The sequence below is a fragment of the Physeter macrocephalus genome, chromosome 4 (genome assembly GCF_002837175.3).
Source record: "Physeter macrocephalus isolate SW-GA chromosome 4, ASM283717v5, whole genome shotgun sequence".
NCBI classification, from domain to species: Eukaryota; Metazoa; Chordata; class Mammalia; order Artiodactyla; family Physeteridae; genus Physeter; species Physeter macrocephalus.
The window spans coordinates 57,622,426-57,642,458 of NC_041217.1; the positions used below are offsets into that span (position 1 = coordinate 57,622,426).

At 37.1% G+C, this 20,033-nt stretch overlaps 1 protein-coding gene across 1 annotated transcript in view; it reads left to right on the forward strand.

Moving 5' to 3' along the window:
- Positions 1–3,971: 3,971 nt before the first annotated feature.
- Positions 3,972–20,033, forward strand: part of FH (fumarate hydratase) — a 43,298-nt gene continuing 27,236 nt past the window's right edge. Inside the window, exons 1-2 of the mRNA XM_007119504.3 lie at positions 3,972–4,141; positions 16,554–16,688. Coding sequence (XP_007119566.2) covers positions 4,010–4,141; positions 16,554–16,688 — 267 coding nt within the window. The 5' untranslated portion in view covers positions 3,972–4,009. The remainder of the gene's footprint in view (positions 4,142–16,553; positions 16,689–20,033) is intronic.

Below are 20,033 nucleotides of genomic sequence, written 5' to 3' on the forward strand. Positions count from 1 at the left end.
CCGGGAAGATCCCACATGCCGTGGAGTGGCTAGGCCCGTGAGCCATGGCCGCTGAGCCTGTGCTCCACAATGGGAGAGGCCACAACAGTGAGAGGCCCGCGTACCACAAAAAAAAAAAAAAAAAAAAAGAATAAATGTAAATTGGTCTTGCTCTTCCTGAAGTAGGCAGAGACTTTGAATGGAAATGAAAATGAAGAATAAATGTAAAGTACTCCTCTCTTAGTAACATAGTACAACTATAACCACATTAGCAACCTTAAGTCTAGCCTGAATTTAAACCTAAGCAAGTCCCTTGAGAGTGGCAGTCAAAGTCAGCTGAAATTCTGAAAATGGGGCAAAATGCTATGAATGTTGAACAAAAGATTTAATTTATAATCTAAGTTTTATACCATTTAATATTTCTGTTGCAGAAAGCTAAGAAAGAATACTGAAGAAAAGAACAAGAGCTAAAAAATGTGGGAAGAGAAGGTTGCTAAAGACTTCTGGGGAAGTTCTTTCTCTTTTTTGGGGGATTGTTTCTGGAGAGACCCTCTTTCACTGAAAGTTATTACATGCAGATTCAAGGTTTAGAATTGCTGTAGCCATCTTGTCAAAAACTGAAGATGAAGCCTACACAAAGAAAAGGGCAGAATGAAGATACAATAAGAGAAATAAAACTACAACAGTGAGATCATCTAGTCTGGAAACTGTTCTATCTGTGGATTTGTAACCAAGCAGGACCCTATGTGACCTTCCTGGGACAGAACAATGTCCTCCACCTGCCTCTTGTTTTAGAAAAGCTTTAGTGTCCCAGGGTCCCCTGAGTTGCAAAAGTCTGGCTCAAGAATTAATGATTGAAAGAATGTGAACATGTAGTAACAAAAAATAGCAGTTGAGCCAGGAGAACTGGTAACAATTTGAACAATAAATCAGGCATACAGCAGAATCTTTAGTTCTTCTCTGAAGGATATAGATAGCAGTATCTGATGCACATTCCTGAGTTGTTTTACAGATACTAAAACTACCACCAGATGGAAGAAGCTAACAGCATGATGACCATGAGCGTGTAGCTCCCAGACATGCTGGAGCCTGAGGATTGATAATGTTAATCCCTGTGACACCACCCTGTTACCTCACCATCAATCAATTAGAGAATTGTGCATGAGCTGATCATGCACAATTCTCTGTGACTCCTCTCCCTCATCTCCCCTTTAAAACCCCTTCCCTGAAACCCATCAGGGAGTTTGGGGGTTTTGAGCATTAGCTGCCCACTCCTTGCTTGCTTGGTGCTTGCAATAAATGCTGCACTTCCCTTCACCACAACCCATTGTCAGTAGATTGGCTTTACTGTGCACAGGCAAGCAGACCCAAGTCCAGCTGGGTAACAGTTTTAGTTATGTGAGTCCATCTGGGCTGGATATCCAAGACAGCTCACTCTCATGGCTGAGAATTGATGCTGGGTGCCAGCTGTGAGCTCGGCTAAGCTGTTGACTAGAATGCCTGCCTGTGGCCTCTCCAGCACAACTGTCTGAGGGCAGTCAAACTTTTTACATGGTGGTTGACTTAGCACAGGGTAAATGTCTCAAAAGACTCACAGGGAAGTAGCACAGCCTTTTCTGACCTATCTTCAGCAGCACTCAGATTCTATTGGTCATCAGTGAGTCATAAGACCAGCCTAAATTAAACGGGAAGATACTATTTAGAGTCACCTGTGAAAAAGTCACACTGTAGAAAAGCAGATGGGATGGGAGATATTGCTGTTGGAAAATAAATTTTGCCACACCCATTTATTTATTTTTTTAAATTATTTTTAATCATTCTGTAGTGCCAGGTTCCACTTCCTGAGAAATATTAATAATGATACAAAAAACAAATCCCACTATGTGCCTGCAAAATAGTTAAGATAGTGGGCTAGTTGGATGATACTGGGCATCAATTTTCTCTTCTATAAATAGGAATAATAATAGGACCTACCTCATAGGGTTGTTCTCAGTGTTAAAAGAATTAATACATATAAGTGCTAGAAAATTTTCTAGATCATAACACATATCAATAGGTGATTGTTAAAAGGGATTAAAATAGCCCATTTATAAAACATCTGTCAGTTAACATTTTAAGTTAAAATGTATGGTGGAAACAGAAGATACACTCAAAATAAAATGAAACAGAATTATCTAAAATAAAATGAGAAACATACATCAGGCAAATAATAATCACTATAAAACTGGCATAGAAAACAATATTTAAAAGAATTTAAAATAACAAGTAACAGAAATAAAGAGTGATGTTCCCAATGAAGAGAGATTACCTATAAAGAGATCATTGGAGCACTGTGTAAAATAGCAAAAAATCACCCTTCATTAAAAACTGTATAAATAAAAAGTTTTACATTCATTCAATGAAATACTGTTAAGTTAAAAGATTATTAAGAAAATGTCATAAATAAAATGTGCTAAATTCATATGATGGAATACTATTAAGTAAAAAAATCATGGCTAGATGTTAAAAACAGAATCCAGTTATAGAACAGTAAAACTGTAAATTTTTAAAAACCTTTGTTTGCATACCAATATGCAAACCAAAAAATACACTGGTGAATATTATATCAAAATAATGACAGTTTCCGGGAAGATGGGGAAGAAAATGCCACTCCATTATTAGTAATTTATTTTACTTTACAAAGGGTATGAAGCAAATATATCAAAATGTTAGCATTTCCTAGGAAATGAGAGTAATTATTAGTAATTGCTTGTTTCTGTAGTTTTCTGTCAAACCGATGACAACGCTAACAATACTACCTTCACACTAAACTTTGGTGTGCTGTCTTCTTATTTAGTGTTGTCTGTCTTTTAATGGTGGAAAACATAAACATATGGGATGGATGGTTCATTATTTTCTAAAACCATTCCACTGTCTTTTACTCTGAGCTTCTTTTATTCAGACCTTCTAACTTCTAAATAAATCTTGGTTTGTTTGACAGAGGGAGGAGATACTGAGATACAAAGAGGTGAGGTGGGTGGTTCTGGAATGTTTAGATGATAGTTCAACTATTATGCTCTTTCATTTAAATTTTCAAATTTTAAATATATACGAGTCAAGTTCATAAGCCACAAAATAACAAACAGTGTTACCAAGAGGTTTGACAGAGACTAACTCTAAGAAGCTTGGCCCTGCAGGTCCTGGACTTTTGACTTCTGGACATCAGCCAATGGTTCTCTTTCTTGATTAACTGTCATCTGGTTCCAAGCAGTTCAAAGAAGAAACAAGAGAAAAAATTGTGGTTCCTATGCAATTTTATATCTGTTCCTGCTTTCCTATCATCATCTATAAAAACAACATGCCTTTAATCTGAAAACATATGTTATCAATGCAAAAGACTTGGAGAACCTGTATGCAAAAAATTAAAATTCCGAAATCACCTATGATTATGGACATCTTCTCCATTACATTTAAAAATAGAGTTATTAGAATACCTACTAAGAAGAGAAAGGAAACTGTACAGACCTCAAAACAACAAGTTAAATGAACTGAGTAATTAGTGTTGGCTTTTTATGGATAATTATGATTTCATTCTCTATACTTTGTTTTCTAAAATTTCTGTATGGAAGAGGTAATCGGAACAGATGAAAAAAGAGCAAATAGAACATGTAATGTTTACATGGTAGATAAATGAGTAAGTAAATTCTCCTCTCTAGGCTACGCCACCAATCAAATACTAACTCATTAGCTAATACCTCTCTGTTAGGCACAGTAACACAGTAAAACCAAACCAAACCAAATAAACACTGGTTCAAGGACACCACGAACCCCCTTTCCCATCATTCGTTTCCCAGGAATCCCGGGGCTCTACAGTGAGGAAGTTACGCCCGCCCCTCACGCTTCACTGGCCAATGGCCACTGGTCCCGCCCCACAGCTCGGCTTTGAGGCCGATGATTGGGTATGAGTGAGGACCGTGGAGGGGACGGGTTCTGACAGCCGGTGCGGAGGCGTGGCCATAGCCCCCGGAAGTTCTACCCGGGCCTCCGCGCTATGGATCGCGCGCTACGACTCCTCGCGCGTTCGCGTTTCCTCTCGCGCGCTCCAGCTTCCGACCCCCGCCCTGGCCCCGGCCCGGCTGGCGCGGCAGTCCTTCTGCTTCGGCCTCCGAACGTCGTTCGAATGGTGAGCTCGTGCCGCCGAACCGCCGTGGCCGCCCCGCGGTGACCTTCAGGCCTCCCGCCTGCCGGCCCTAAGGTCCCGATACTGGGCTGCGTGTTGGAACTTCGCTGCCGGCCCGGGGCGCCTCCTCCGCCGGGGGAGCGCCCGGGAGGGGCGGCAGCTGTTGGCGAGAGCCCTGCGGGCCTCCCCGACCCCGCCCCAGTCGCGCTCACTGCTTCACCCCTGCCCGCGGCGGCTGCCCTCGGAACGGTGCTGGGGTGGACGGTGTGAAGAGGGGGCGGTGCCGGGATGGGACGGTGTCCGGAGGGGGCTGCTCCGCCTCGGCCTTTGGTGGGCCCAGCTGGATCCAGTCCCTCCGAGCTAGCTTCTGGGGTCACAGCTCTGCAAGAAACTGTTCTTAGGCCTCCACGCGGGGCTGAAAGTTCTTGTGAACCTAAGAGATTTTACTTTTCATGAAATTGGCCATTTAGTTTGTTAGGCTGGTTTTCCCCACTTAACTTTTGTATAAACCCTGAAATGTGAAACAGGGGCAGAGTGTCCAGAAGTACGTTGGAGGAAATTGCATGGACCATAACATAACTACAGCTGAATCCGCCACTTTTTATTGAGAAAGACCTGCAAGGAACTTAAAGGTCCAATTTCAGGTTATGACACCCTGACTTACAATGAGCCCTTTTGCTCTTTAGAGTGTCACCTTCGGTAATTTGGGCTTCAACAAGCATTAAATACGTATGCTCACATGTGTATTATCAGGAAGAGTTTGAGAAATAAATGCTAGTTTAGGAAGACTTACAGTTCTGCACTGTTCACTACTATGTAATATGAGCTTTCCATGCAGAGAGATGTGATTTCAGACCCTAGTCTGCTACTCAGAGTTGGGATTTGGAGCAGGTAATATTTGTCCTCAGTGTCTGCCGGTAAAATGAAAATAATTACAAATACTCAGCAAGATTGCCCCTGTGAAAGTACTGAGTTTGGGATATGCTGAGTGCTTATTAAATGAATGCTTCCATCTAAGGTATTTAAAAGGCCCAAGACATTTTTCTGGGCTATAACTGTAAGGTAATTTGATGACATCACTGTACTTGAAACTGCGAAATCAGGGGTGCTTTATATTTCTGCAACTCCCTGCTTGAATAATTTTAGTGCACTTTAGAGCCTTTTAAAAATTTGTTTTTCACTTATTTAGTGTTTTGTAAAAGGGAATAGAAGGCTGGAGAACTGACTTTATCCCGCTGTCAATGTCAAAAAAAAATAGCATTGCCTTGCTTTAAATGTTGTAATGTTAGCTAACATCAGATGAGGATAGATTTTTTTTTTATAATCCTAAATACATCTTTTGCCCTCTAACCTTCTCAGCTCAAAAATCTCTGAGTTGATTTTATTAAAAGTTTTTCTTGTTGCTAGTGTTAAGAAATAAACTATATTTAATATCCTGTGACAAACCATAATGTAGAAGAATATGAAAAAGAATATATATGTATAACTGAGTCACTTTGCTGTATAGAAGAAATTAACACAATATTATAAATCAACTATACTTCAATAAAATTTTTTTAACAAAACAAATTCATGTAACCCTAAATGCCCTAAGTTACCTATTATCTCAATTAAAAACACAAAGAAGTTCATCCATCAGGAAGATTACATTGAATGCTCCCTGTGTGTAAAACAGTCACTATGGGCACAGAGTTTAGAGACTACTGAGGCATATTAAATAAGCAAAGAAGTCATGCACAGTTAATAACACTGTGATACCGAGGAGAAAAAGTACAGTGAGAGTGAGAATATGTATTGGAGACCTGTTGTGATACTGCCTTGGTAGCATGGTGGACAAGGAAGTCCTACATTTTTTAAAGTTACTTTATTTTATGATCTTCAGGATGGCTATAAAGTCTGGAAACAGATAATCTGTGTTACAATGCAATATCAGTAAAGCATTTATTACATATTTGTCAATATTTCAAGACTGGGTGGTCACCCTATATTTTAATAACAGAAAGACTTTTTAAAAATTTAAAGAAACTGGAAGCCCAAACACAATGAAGTCAAATTTTGGATTTTTATCTCTTGAGATAGTGTTTTAGCCTAGGAAATGATTTGGCTTTTCTTGAACACTGAAATATTCTTTTAAACCACCTTAGGATAAGAATCTGAAAGGCATTTTTTATTTTCTTTAGGAGATACCATGGTTTAGTTAATGGTTATCTTACACATGCGTGGGGATATACTGTAGGCCCGAGGCCTATATTTTTTTGGCTGGCCTTTCTGGTTTAGACTGGCATGCAAATTTGGAGACCACCTTATCAATTCCTGAGGTCACCGGAGTTAGTGGTTGGTAATAGCACTTGTTATTTCTAGGGCCAAATAGCAATCATACTGCGGTGAACACTGGACACATTATTCATTCATGCTTCTCCAGGAGGGGAAGTGATTGTGAATAAACATGCATCTCCCAGGACATCAGGAAATTGCAAATTTGTGCCTGCCCCATGCCTAGCTGGTTAAACTCTTTAAACTTCTTCCAGAAATTCTGCTCTCCAAATTACGGGTTATAAAGACATGGTTTTCAAAAAAACTAGTTTTTTGTAACAGTGTATTATATTATATGAATTAAAAACTTATATTTAATAGATACCATCATGACCTCATTTTTCATCAAAAGCACTAATAATTTTCTCATTAATTTAGGTGAGCAGCCCTCCTCTTCTTGCCCAAGCCACTAGGGAGAGCTGACATACATTATAATGTGGGAAGGTTTTGAAAATCACATGTTTTTCAGACTTCAGGTGGACTCACTAGTGGGTGGAGAAATCAATGTAGTGGGCAGTTAACAGCATTGGTTTTTTTGGTTTTTGGTTTTTTAACAGAATAGCATAGAATAGAAAATAGGCGTACAGGACATATTTTTTCACGGAATTTTTCTTTTTTTTTTTCACGGAATTTTTGTTTCTTTTTTCACGGAATTTTTGTTTCAGGCTTGTGTGCATATACGTGTGTGTTTATGTACAATATAAAGGTTTTTTCTTCTGTAGGTCATTGGGAAGAACGTTTGAAGAGATTTGGCAGTTACCTGTTTCATTGTTCCTGTATCTGTGTATATGTGATTGTCTATCAGGCACCACCCCTGCATAGGCATTGCCTCCTCTGACAGAGCCTGGAGCCTTTCAGAGTATTTTACAGCATTGCTTCAGTTTCTGATCTCCAGATTTGTGCAACCTATATATTTCCTGGGTTAAATAAAGGGAGAACTTTCTGGTTTTTTGGAATACTTTATTAGCTAGCTAAGCTGCTACAATGTTTGTTGTTGGAAATTTGGGATGCTTATTTTTATTACTGTAAGGACAAGAAGTATATATATATATATATATTTTTTTTTTTTTTTTTTGCGGTAAGTGGGCCTCTCACTGTTGTGGCCCCTCCCGTTGCGGAGCACAGGCTCCGGACGCGCATGCTCAGCGGCCATGGCTCACGGGCCTAGCCGCTTCGCGGCATGTGGGATCTTCCCGGACCGGGGCAGGAGCACGCGTGCCCTTCATCGGCAGGCGGACTCTCAAGCACTGCGCCACCAGGGAAGCCCCAAGAAGTATATTTTTTGAAGTATTTACTGAGATTGTGATCTCAGCCACAATTGACATCTGCCGTTTTTTAATGGTCAGTGTGAAGATCTAGAATTTGATGTAGGCTGTTGTTTCTTGAGTTAGAATTTAAATTTTTCTAAAGTTTAAGCTGAAGAACATAGGTAAAATTTATTCATTTAAATCTTTCCAAAATACTTTGGATATGAGTTTCATCATAGCAACCTGTTATTTAGGTGACAACATTATTCCTGTTTTATGATGAAAGTTTAATAATTTTGAACACAAATAATGATGTTGTAAATTTAAGGAATCGAACTTGATTTCACAAATGACTGATGGAAACCAATCTCCTTTCTTTGGAGCCAGTAACTATTTGCTGTCTTATAACAAGGTGATGGAGAGGAAGAAGAACCTAGCTCATGTGTCCAGTGCCACCATTGTCATTGCTAATGTTATTGCACCCGAAGTATATTTTAACATACAAGGATATTTACTTAGGATATTTAAAATAAAGATCATTATGCAAAATTTCTTTTTGTGCATTTGAGATATAAAACCCCAGCTGCAAGTTGGCATACAGTGGTGTCAGGGTAAGTGCACTCTATTAGAGAAAAATCTGACTGTACATCTTCAGATCCTACAGGGTAGTGGTTGTTGTGGGCCAATCTGGAGTTACTTCCTCCATTTCTTGGTTTATGGAAGTGATAAAAAAGGGAATCCAAACAGCTTTTAGAATCCAAAAGTCCAGGGTTTGAGTGTTTCAGGCCCTCCCTCTTGCTATCTGGGTGATCTGCTGAGATTATTTAATCTTGTGTAGCCTCAGTGTCCTTTAACATGGGGATGATGATAGTAAAATCTCCTAGGGTGGTTGTGAAATTCAAATAAGGTGATACCTAAAAAGTGTTTGCTACGTAGCACAGTAAATGATTATTTTTATTGGCTTCTCCTTATTGGCTTAGACCAATCCTCTGCAGACGTTTTTTTCCCATTTTTATTGAAATATAATTGACATACAGCACTGTATAAACTTAAGGTGTACAGCATAATGATTTGACTCACATACATCATGAAATGATTGACACAGTAAGTTTAGTAAACATGCATGATATCATATAGAGAATTAAAGAAATAGAAAAAGTTTTTTCTTTGTGATGAGAACTCCTAGGATTTACTCTTTTAACAACTTACATATATAACATACAGCAGTGATAATTATATTTATAATGTTGTACATTACATCCCTAGTACTTATTTATCTTGTAACTGGGAGTTTGTAACTCTTGACTGCCTTCATCCAATTCCACCTACCCCCACCCTCTGCTGGTAACCACAAATCTGATCCCTTTTTCTATGAGTTTGTTTGCTTGTTTGTTTGTTTTTGAAGTATAATTGACCTACAACACTACATTAATTCCTGTTAACATAGTGATTTTTTAAAGTTATTTATTTATTTTATTGAAGTATAGTTGATGTACAATATTATATAAATTACAGGTGTACAGTATAGTGACTAACAGTTTTTTAAGGTTATGCTCTATTTGTAGTTATTATAAAATATTGGCTGTGTTCCCTGTTTTGTAAAATATATCCTTTTACCTTATTTTACACATAATCATTTGTACCTCTTAATTCCCTACCCCTGTATTGCCCCTTCCCTCTCCCCACTGGTAACTACTAGTTTGTTCTCTATATCTGTGAGTCTCCTTTTCTTTTTTTTATATTTACTCGTTTGTTGTATTTTTAAAATTCCACATATAAGTGATATTTGTCTGTCTCTGTCTGATTTATTTCACTTAGCATAATACCCTCCAAGTCCATCCATGGTGTTGTAAATGGCAGCATTTCATTCTTTTTTATGGCTGAGTAGTTCTCCATTGTGTATATATGACATATCTTTATCCATTCATCTGTTGATGGACATTAAGTTTGCTTCTATATCTTGGCAATTGTAAATAATACTGCTGTGAACATTGGTGTGCATGTATCTTTTTGAAGTAGTGTTTTTGTTTTTTTCAGGTTTATACCCAGGAGCAGTATTGCTGGGTAATATGGTAGTTCTATTTTTAGTTTTTTGAGAAACCTTTTCCACAGTGGCTGCACCAATTTACATTCCCACCAACAGTACATGAGGGTTCCCTTTTCTCCTCATCTTCACCAAAACTTGTTATTTGTTGTCTTTTTGATAATAGCCATTCTCACAGGTGTGAGATGATAACTCTTGGTGGTTTGGATTTGCATTTCTCTGTTGATTAGTGATGTTGAGATCTTTTCATGTGCCTATTGGCCATCTGTTTGTCTCCCTGGAAAAATGTCTCTCTGGGTCTCTACCCATTTTTTTAATTGGGTTGTTTGTTCTTTTGATGTTGAGTTGTATGAGTTCTTTCTATATTTTGGATATTAACCCCTTATCAGATATATTGTTTGCAACTATAGTCTTCCATTCAGTAGATGGCCTTTTTGTTTTGTTGATAGTTTCCTTCACTGTGCAAAGCTTTTTAGTTTGATGTAGTCCCGTTTGTTTATTTTTGCTTTTGTGTCTTTTGTTTCCCTTGCCCAAGGAGTCATATACTAAAAAACTTTACCAAGACCCATGTCAAAGAACTTATTGCCTGTTTTCTTCTGGAAGTTTTATGTAAGTTTCAGGTCTTACATTTAAGTCTTTAATCCATTTTTTAATTTATTTTTGTTCATGGTGTAAGAGAGTAGTCCAGGTGGATTTTTTGCTTGTAGCTGTCCAGTTTTTCCAACACCATTTATTGAAGAAGCTGTCTTTTCCCCATTGTATATTTTGCCTCCTTTGTCATGGATTAATTGCCCATATAAGTGTGGGTTCATTTCTGATCTCTATTCTGTTTCATTGATCTATATGTCTGTTTTTGTGCCAGTACCATGCTGTTTTGATTACTATAGCTTTGTAGTATAGTCTGAAACCAGGGAGTATGATACCCCCAGCTTTGGTCTTCTTTCTCAAGATTGTTTCAGCTGTTCAGGGTCTATTGTGTTTCCATATGAATTTAAAAATTATTTTTCTAGTTCTGTGGAAAATGCCATTGGTATTTTGATGGGGATTGCATTGAATCTGTAGATTGCCTTGGGTAGTATGGGCATTTTAAAATTATTAATTCTTCCAATCCATGTCTGTGTCATCTTCAGTTTCTTTCATCAGCGTCTTATAGTTTTTTGAGTACAGATCTTTTACCTCCTTAGTTAGATTTATTCGTAGGTATTTTATTCTTTCTTTATGAGATTGTAAGTGGGATTGTTTCCTTTATTTCTCTTTCTAGTAGTTCATTGTTAGTGTATAGAAATGCAACAGATTTCTGTATATTAATTTTGTATCCTGCAACTTTACCAAATTCATTGATGAGCTCTAACAGTATTTTGGTGGTGTCTTTAGATTTTTTATGTATAGTATCATGTCCTCTGCAAACAGTGACAGTTTTACTTCTTCCTTTCCCACTTGGATTCCTTTTCTTTTTCTTGTCTGATTGCTGTGGCTAGGACTTCCAATACTATCTTGATTAAATGTGGTGACAGTGGGCATCCTTGTCTTGTTCCTGATCTTAGAGGAAATGCCTTCAGCTTTTCACTGTTGAGTATAATGTTAGCTGTGGGTTTGTGATATATGGGCTTTATTATGTTGAGGTATGTTCACTCTATACCCACTTTGTTGAGAATTTTTATCATAAATGGGTATTGAATTTTGTCAGAAGCTTTTTCTGTATCTGTCGAGATGACTCTATGATTTTTATTTTTCAGTTTGTTAATGTGGTATATCACATTGATTTGTGGATATTGAACCATCCTTGTATCCCTGGAATAAATCCTACTTGATCATGGTGTAAGGTCCTTTTAATGTGTTGTTGAACTTTGTTTGCTACTATTTTGTCAAGGATTTTTGCATCTGTGTTCATGAGAGAGATTGGCCTGTAATTTTCGTTTTTTGTGCTCTCTTTGTCTGGTTTTGGTTTCAGGGTGATGCTGGCCTTGTAGAATGAGTTCAAAAGCGTTCCTTCCTCTGCAGTTTTTTGTAATGGTTTGAGAAGGATAGTTGGTACTCTTCTCTAAATGTTTGGTAGAATTTTTCCTGTGAAGCCAATTGGTCCTGGATTTTCATTTGTTATTGTTGTTGTTGTTGTTGTTAATTACTGATTTAATTTCATTACCGGTATTTGGTCTGTTCATATTTTCCATTTTTTCCTGGTTCAGTCTTGGGAGATTGTACATTTTAAGGAATTTGTCCATTTCTTAATGGCCATTTTATTGGTATATAATTGTTGGTAGTAATCTCTCATGTTTCTTTGTGTTTCTGTGGTGTCAGTTGTAACTTCCTTTTCATTTCTGATTGTATTGATTTGAGCCCTCTCTCTTTTTTCTTTGAGTCTGGCTCAAGGTTTATCAATTTTGTTTATCTTTTCAAAGCACCAGTTCTTAGTTTCATTTATCTTTCATAATTTTTTGTCTCTATTTTATTTATTTCTGCTCTGATCTTTGTGATTTCTTTCCATCCCTTGACTTTTGGGTTTTGTTCTTTTTCAGGTTCCTTTAGGTGTAAGGTTAGGTTGATTTTTGATTTTTCTTGTTTCCTGAGGAAGGTGTGTATTGCTATAAACTTCCCTCTTAGAACTGCTTTTCTTATGTCCCACACATTTTGCATCATTGTGTTTTCATTTTCATTTGTCTCTAGGTATTCTTTTATTTCATTAATGATCCATTGGTTATTCAGGAGCATATTGTTTATCCTTCATGTATTTGTTTTTTTGCAATTCTTTTTCTTGTCATTGATTTCTAGACTCATGGCATTGTGGTCAAAAAAGATGCTTGATATGATATCAGTTTTCTTATATTTACTAAGACTTGTTTTGTGGCCTAGCTTGTGATCTGTCCTGGAGAATGTTCCATGTGCACTTGAAAAGAATGTGTATTCTGCTGCTTTTGGATGGAATGTTCTATATAGAGCTATTAAGTCCATTTGGTCTAATGTGTCATTTAATGTGTGGCCAGTGTTTCCCTGTTAATTTTTTGTCTGGATGATATGTCCATTGATGTAAGTAGAGTGTTAAAATCCCCTACTATTATTGTGTTCCTGTCATTTTCTCCCTTTGTGTTTGTTAATATTTGCTTTATATATGTAGGTGATCCTGTGTTGGGTACATACATATTTACAATTGTTGTATCTGCTTAGATTTATCCCATGATCATTATGTAGTAGCCTTCTTTGTTTGTTGTTGCAGTCTTCGTTATAAAATCTATTTTGTCTAACGTAAGTATTACTACCATGGCTTTCTTTTCATTTCTGTTTGCATAGAATACCTTTTTTCATCATGTCACTTTTAGTCTGTGTGTGTCTCAGGATCTGAAGTGAGTATCTTGTAGGCAGTATATATATGAGTCTTGTTTTCATAACCATTCAGCCACTCTGTATCTTTTGATTGGAGCATTTAGGCCATTTACATTGAAAGGAATTCTTGATAGATATGTACTTATTGCCATTTTGTCCTTTGTTTTGGGGTTGTTTTTGTAGTTCTTTTTTGTTCCTATTTTTCTTACTTTGCTTTCTTCTCTTGTTATTTGATGACTGCCTTTAATATTACATTTGGATTCCTTTCTTTTTTGTGTGTATCGATTATTGATTTTGGTTTGTGGTTACCATGTGGTTTATATATTGCAATGTGTGTGTGTGTGTGTGTGTGTGTGTGTGTGTATGTATGATTATTTTCAGCTCCTGATCTTTTAAGTGCAAAAGCACTTTAAGAACCCTGCATTTTTATCTCCCCTCCCCCACTATTTCTGTTTCTGACATTATATTTTACATCTTTTTGTCTTGTGTGCCCCTTAACTTCTTACTGTGGATATAGACAATTTTACTGGTTTTGTGTTTCAGCCTTCCTACTAGCTTTGTACATGACTGATTTACTACCTTTACTATATTTAGCCTTACCAATGAGATTTTATTTTATAATTTTCATACATCTTGTAGTGGCGTTTTTCGCTTAGAGAAACCCCTTTAAAGGTGGTTTGGTAGTGCTGAACTCTTAGCTTTTTCTTGTCTGTAAAACTTTTGATCAGTCCATTTAAATCATAATGAAAGCCTTGCCTGTTGGAGTCTTCTGGTTTAGGTTTCTCCCTTTCCTCACTTTAAATATATCATGCACTCCTTTCAGGCCTGCAGAGTTTCTGCTGAAAAGTCAGCTGAAATCCTTATGTTAAGTACAGTTACCTTGTTCTTAACTTGTTGCTTTTCCCTTGCTGCTTTTAATATTCTCTCTTTATCTTTAATTTTTGCCATTAATTAAAGTGTGTCTTGGTGTGGTCCTCTTTGGGTTGATCGTGTTTGGAACTCTCTGTGATTCTCAGACCTGGATTTCTGTTCCCTTTACCATGTTAGGGACATTTTCAGCTATTATGTCTTCAAATATGCTCTCTGCCCCTTTCTCTCTGTCTTCTTCTATGGCTTCTATAATGTGAATGCCAGTACACTTGATGTTGTCTCTGAGGTCTCTTAAACTGTCCATGTTTCTTTTCATCCTTTTTTCTTTTTTCTGTTCAATTTCAGTAATTTCCACTATTCTTTCAGCCCACTGAACTGTTCCTCTCTATCATCTAATCTACTGTTGATTCCTTCTAATGTACTTTTTATTTCAGTTGTTGTATTCTTTAGCTCTCTTTGGTTGTTGGCTCAGGAGGTCTTAAGGCAGCTGGCCTGCTGGTGAGTGGAGCTGTGTCCCTGCTGTAATAAGCTGTATTCCAAATGGTGCTTTCAAGAACTAATGTCCTTGTGGTAGAACAAGCTCCCATTAGTGGCTGCCCCCAGTGTCTAGGTGTCCGGTGTGAGCTCCAGTTGCCTCCTGCCTCTCTGGGAGGCTCTCCAAGATCAGCAGGTATTCTGACCCAGGTTCCTTTCAAATTACTGCTTCTTCCCTGGGCCCCAGAGTGTGTGAAATTTTGTGTGCACCCTTTAAGAGTGGAGTTTCTATTTCCCACAGCCCTCTGGCCAAAAATGAGCCCTGCTAGCCTCCAAAGCCAAACTTTGAAGGGGCTCTTCTTCGCCATGCTGGGGAGCCTGACATGGGGCCTGGACCCCTCGCTTCTTGGGGAGAACCTCAGCAATTGTAATAATCCTCCAGTTTGTGGGTCACCCCTCCTCGGGGGAGGGGGTGGTAATAGGTTTTGACATTATTGTGTCTTCCTCCCTCCTACCTATTTTGCCATGGTTCCTTTATATCTTTAGTTGTAGAAGGTCTTTTCTGCTAATTTTCCAGCCTTACTCATCAATCATTGCTCTGTAAATGATTGTAGTTTTGGTGTGCCCATGAGAGGAGATGAGCTCAGAGTCTTCCTACTCTGCCATCTTGGCCACTCCCCTCCTCTGCAGACTTTTAGGCACAGAAAAAAAATGTACCTCATTGGTTATATGCCTATATTTCTAACTAGGTACAAGGATATTTCTCTTTTCATGCACTCTAAAAGGCTTTATAATATATAAAGGTTTTTTTAAATCCTTCTAGTCCCAGGGGATAACTACAAAATTAATTTTTTTTTATTCAGAGGACTGTTTACTAAAATAAGGTTACTTGGCTGGGTGTTTTTAAATCTTTTGAATCATCTGACCATGTTTATTTTATAATTAATGCAAGATGAGCATTAATTAAAGTTCTGAGTATCTCTCTGATACTCTTAATTTCTTTAATGTAAAGTATCATATGTAAACTCCAGATGTGTATTTTTTTAAAATTAATGTAAGTTGATGTACTTAGTAGAGTCCTAGGTTCTCCATAAAAGGGATTTGGGGTTATGGGTTCTTATCCTGGGCAGTGGATTGGTTTCAAGATATAAACTCCTTAAAATCATATGCAAGATTTTACATACATGTATTTATGTTCATTCTTCTAGAGAGAAGATCCATAGTTTTCCTCATGTTCTCAAAAGGTTCCAACACCCTGAAAAGGTTAAGAACTGATCTAGCCCATGTCCCCTTGTCTGTACGTTTACTGTAACTTATAGATGAGAAAAGCTGACTTGCTGAAGATGACACAGCTACCAGATGGTGGGCTGTCTCACTGCAAAGCCTGGACTGTTTTGTATGGCACTAAGCTATCTCTCATGCATAATATTTGTAGACCACAGTTGAGCTTTGTTTAAATATATAATACTTTCAAATTTTAAAGTATCATTCTTAGGTCATTTTCCAAAGTTCCCAGTAAAATAAGCATTAACCTAAGTACATCAAAGCTTGACCAATAATAGGCATACTCCTGAATTGGAAAAGATGATTATTATTATTTTTTAAATTAATTAATTTATTTCTTTATGGCTGTGTTGGTCTTAGTTTCTGTGCGAGGGCTTTCTCTAGTTGTGGCAAGTGGGGGCCACTCTTCATTGCGGTGCGCAGGCCTCTCACTATCGCGGCCTCTCTTGTTGCGGAGCACAGGCTCCAGATGTGCAGGCTCAGTAATTGTGGCTCACGGGCCCAGTTGCTCCGCGGCATGTGGGATCTTCCCAGACCAGGGCTCGAACCCGTGTCCCCTGCATTGGCAGGCAGATTCTCAACCACTGTGCCACCAGGGAAGCCCAAGATTATTATTTTTATTTATCATTTGCATAGTGTATGAATTCTATAATCTGACTTTAATACATGTATTAATAAATTTGTGTGACAAAAATGTCTCAAGAAAAAAGCTGGAAGTGGGGGAAGTAGAATGAGAATCAAAATGGAATTTTTTTGTCTTTGGTATTTATTAAGGTTTCTTTACCTGTACATGATGTATCCTTTATATTGTTCTTGATACTTGGTTTCTTTTCAAGCTATAACAGTGTCTTGTCTTTATCTTTAGGCAAGCCAAAATTCTTTTCGGATAGAATATGATACCTTTGGTGAGCTCAAGGTCCCAAATGATAAGTATTATGGAGCCCAGACTGTGAGATCTACAATGAACTTTAAGATTGGAGGGGTGACAGAACGCATGCCAGTAAGTGGCTTTTGTGGAAATCTTGGCTTATTTTGGATGAAATAGGCATTATTCAATGAGTCACCTTACCTTATAAATAAGTATTTTACAGAGTTAAAATGTAAAGTTATTAGAGAACTGGCTTTGTGAGTAATAAGATGTTTCTCTCTCAGTAAAGTGTCAAAGAACTTTTTGAAGTTTAGTATACTAATATCTTGAGCTATGACTTTGAGTATTTTGGATTTTTATTTGATGGAACTAAGTGATTTGTCTTTCATTCTTGTTTGGATTTTTCGTATTTTTACTAGAATTTTGCAGTTTGTAAGCATTTTTAATTTTGATACTTAATTTTTTAACTGATTTTGTAAAATGATTTAAAAGAAAACCGATTTTTCTTTAATATTATACTTTTTCTTGGCTTCAGTTTGTAGAAAAGTATACACAAATTCATAAAAATACTATTTGTCATGATGTCTGGCATATAATAGGTAATATATAAGTATTTGTTCATTGCTACCTGAATGATTTAATGATTAGAAGACTTTCTACCATATTTCATCAAATCCTTAGATTAGAACTGATCCTCAGTTAGAACTGATATGTACTACTAAGAAAGAAAAAGTCTGCCAACTAAAGTTGTGACATGTCATTGATTGTAAGATGCATCTTGATTTCAGGGATGTTAAAGTGTGAAAAGAATTGATGGAATACATTACATATCCTACTGGAGCCCAACTAGGGTATGAAAAATAGTGTAGGAATGCAGGACAGGCTAGTAAGCCTAGAAGTAGCCAGGCTTCATCTGGTGAGATACTCTTTAACATTTATTTTCTAAATATACTTTTTATCTTACAATAATTTTAACTTCCGTACTTTAGCTCATTACTAAGGCTTCAAGACTGAATCTTGACAGGTTCATACAATTTCCCAAGAGGCAGCTGAACCTTCTTAGAAGAATCTCTCTGTTATTGCCACCCACAGCCAGTTTAATGGTGAGGTAAACATAGGGTCAGACTACATGGTTGGGAGACAGAGGGTAGCAGATCCTAAAGTATTCTCATACAGTTCAACTTCTGGGATTAAAGAGATCAGTCTTAACCAGTATTGACTGGAGTAAGCATGGCTCATGTTTTGATTTTCCTGCTTCAACCAGCAAGGTGTGTGGTTCTGGGAGTGCGTGATTGCTGCCGCTGCTGCTGTCCCAGAGATAGAGAAGTTGTTTGGATTTGGACAGGTGTCTGTGGAACATGGATACATGGGTTATCAATTTTTTTCACATTTGGCTTCATCTGGATTAATTTCCTGAACTATGTTAAATATAAAGCAGACTATGTGCCTTGAACTAAGTAGTAGGATTAAACCCAACCGTTTGTACCTCAGGTCCATAGGAGAATAAAACCAAAAAAGATTATGAACTGCTATGTGAGTAAATGAAGAATAATGAGACCCTTCTTTCATCTCCAACGATACATTTACTGTTTTGTTTTAATAGTGTCCAATGAAACTCTCTGCTGTGGCCTTTGTTCATTTTTATGAGTCCACAAGCACTGTGGGGTCAGTCACTCCATTCTAGTATCCTGAGTTGATTGGCATTTGGTTGTGACTTTGGCAGTGGTTTAACCCACTGCAGTGTTCCTGTAGAAAATTAAATTCCCATTTGTTTTCATGTGTAAAGTTTTAAAGCTTCTAATCTTAGGTGCCATATATCTCCATTTCATCTGGGTAAAACACTTGTAATGTTTTAATTTTAGTTTCTTAAAATTCAAAGTAAAAATGTTTTGTTTCTAGTTCCTTTTGTTTGCCCTTCAGTTTATCCTCTGTGTGACCCAGGTTGTGTGTCTTACTCATTACTTTTTGTTGTTTTTCCACTTTTATTTTCCTTTAAGGACTATAGCTTCTCTTTTGCAAATTTATCCCTTTCTTCCTCACCCTTCCTTTCTTCCTTCTTTCTTATTCAAACCTGGTATGGTATCTAAATCACAGTCTGTATTATTAACTTTGACAAGAGCACATAATTTATTTATCTTGTGGAAATCAGGTATTTCATTGAAACCTCATCAAAATTTACTCAATTTATCCTTTTAAATTTTATGGTGCTTTGGAGTAGAAAGTGAAAAGATCTGCAAACTAAAAGGGTTTGATATATGGTTATATATACCAGAAGCTATCACCTTTAAGTCTGTAGAACTCTGGGTTTTTTTAAAAAATTATTCTGAGAGAAATTTCCAGTGACTTATTGAGTGTCAAGGCTTCACTGACTAACTAAAACATCATGTTTTTTGGCTTTGGGATGAAATGATACCCATTCAGTAACTGGGTATTTCATACTAATTAGCAGTTAAATATATTACTTCTTTTTATTATTTATTTGTTTATTTAGTTGAGGTATAATTTACATATAACATTAATTTCAGGCGTACAACATAATGATTCGATATTTGTATACATTGCAGGATGATCACCACAGTAAGTCTAGTTACTAGTAACATGTCTAGTAACATCCATCACTATACGTAGTTACAAGAAAATTTTTTTTCTTGCGATGAGGACTTTTAAAATCTCTTTGCAACTTTCAAATATGCAATACAGTATTATTAACTGTAGTTACCATGTAATACATTACATCCCCATGATTTATTTATTTTACAACTGGAAGTTTGTACCTATTGACCTCCTTTATACATTTTGTCCACCCCCTGCCCCTGGCAACCACCAGTTTGTTCTGTCTATGAGCTTGGTTTTCTGATTGTTGTTTGTTTTGTTTCTTAAATTCTACATATAAGTGGGATCATGTGGTATTTGTGTTTACCTGCCTGGCTTATTTCACTTGGTGTAATGCCCTCAAGGTCCATCCATGTTGTCACAAATGACAAGATTTCATTCTTTTTTATGGCCAAGTAATATTCCATTGTATTTTTTACCACATCTTCTTTATCCATTCATTCATTGATGGATACAGGTTATTTCCATATAATGGCTATTGCAAATAATGCTGCTATGAACATGGGGATGCATATATGTTTTCGAATTAGTGTTTTCATTTTCAAGTAAATACCCAGTAGTGGAATTGCTGGATCAGACAGTAGACATATTTCAGTTTTTTGAGGAACCTCCATACTGTTTTCCAAAGTGGCTGCACCAATTTACATTCCTCCCAACAGTGTACAAGATTTCCCTTCTCTCCACATCCTCGCAAACACTTATTTGTTGTCTTTTTGATAATAGCCATTCTAACAGGTTTAAGGTGGTGTCTCATTGTGGTTTTGATTTGCATTTTTCTGGTGATTAGTGATGTTGAGCATCATTTCATGTATCTGTCGGCCATCAGTATATCTTCTTTGGAAAAATGTCTATTCTCATCATCTG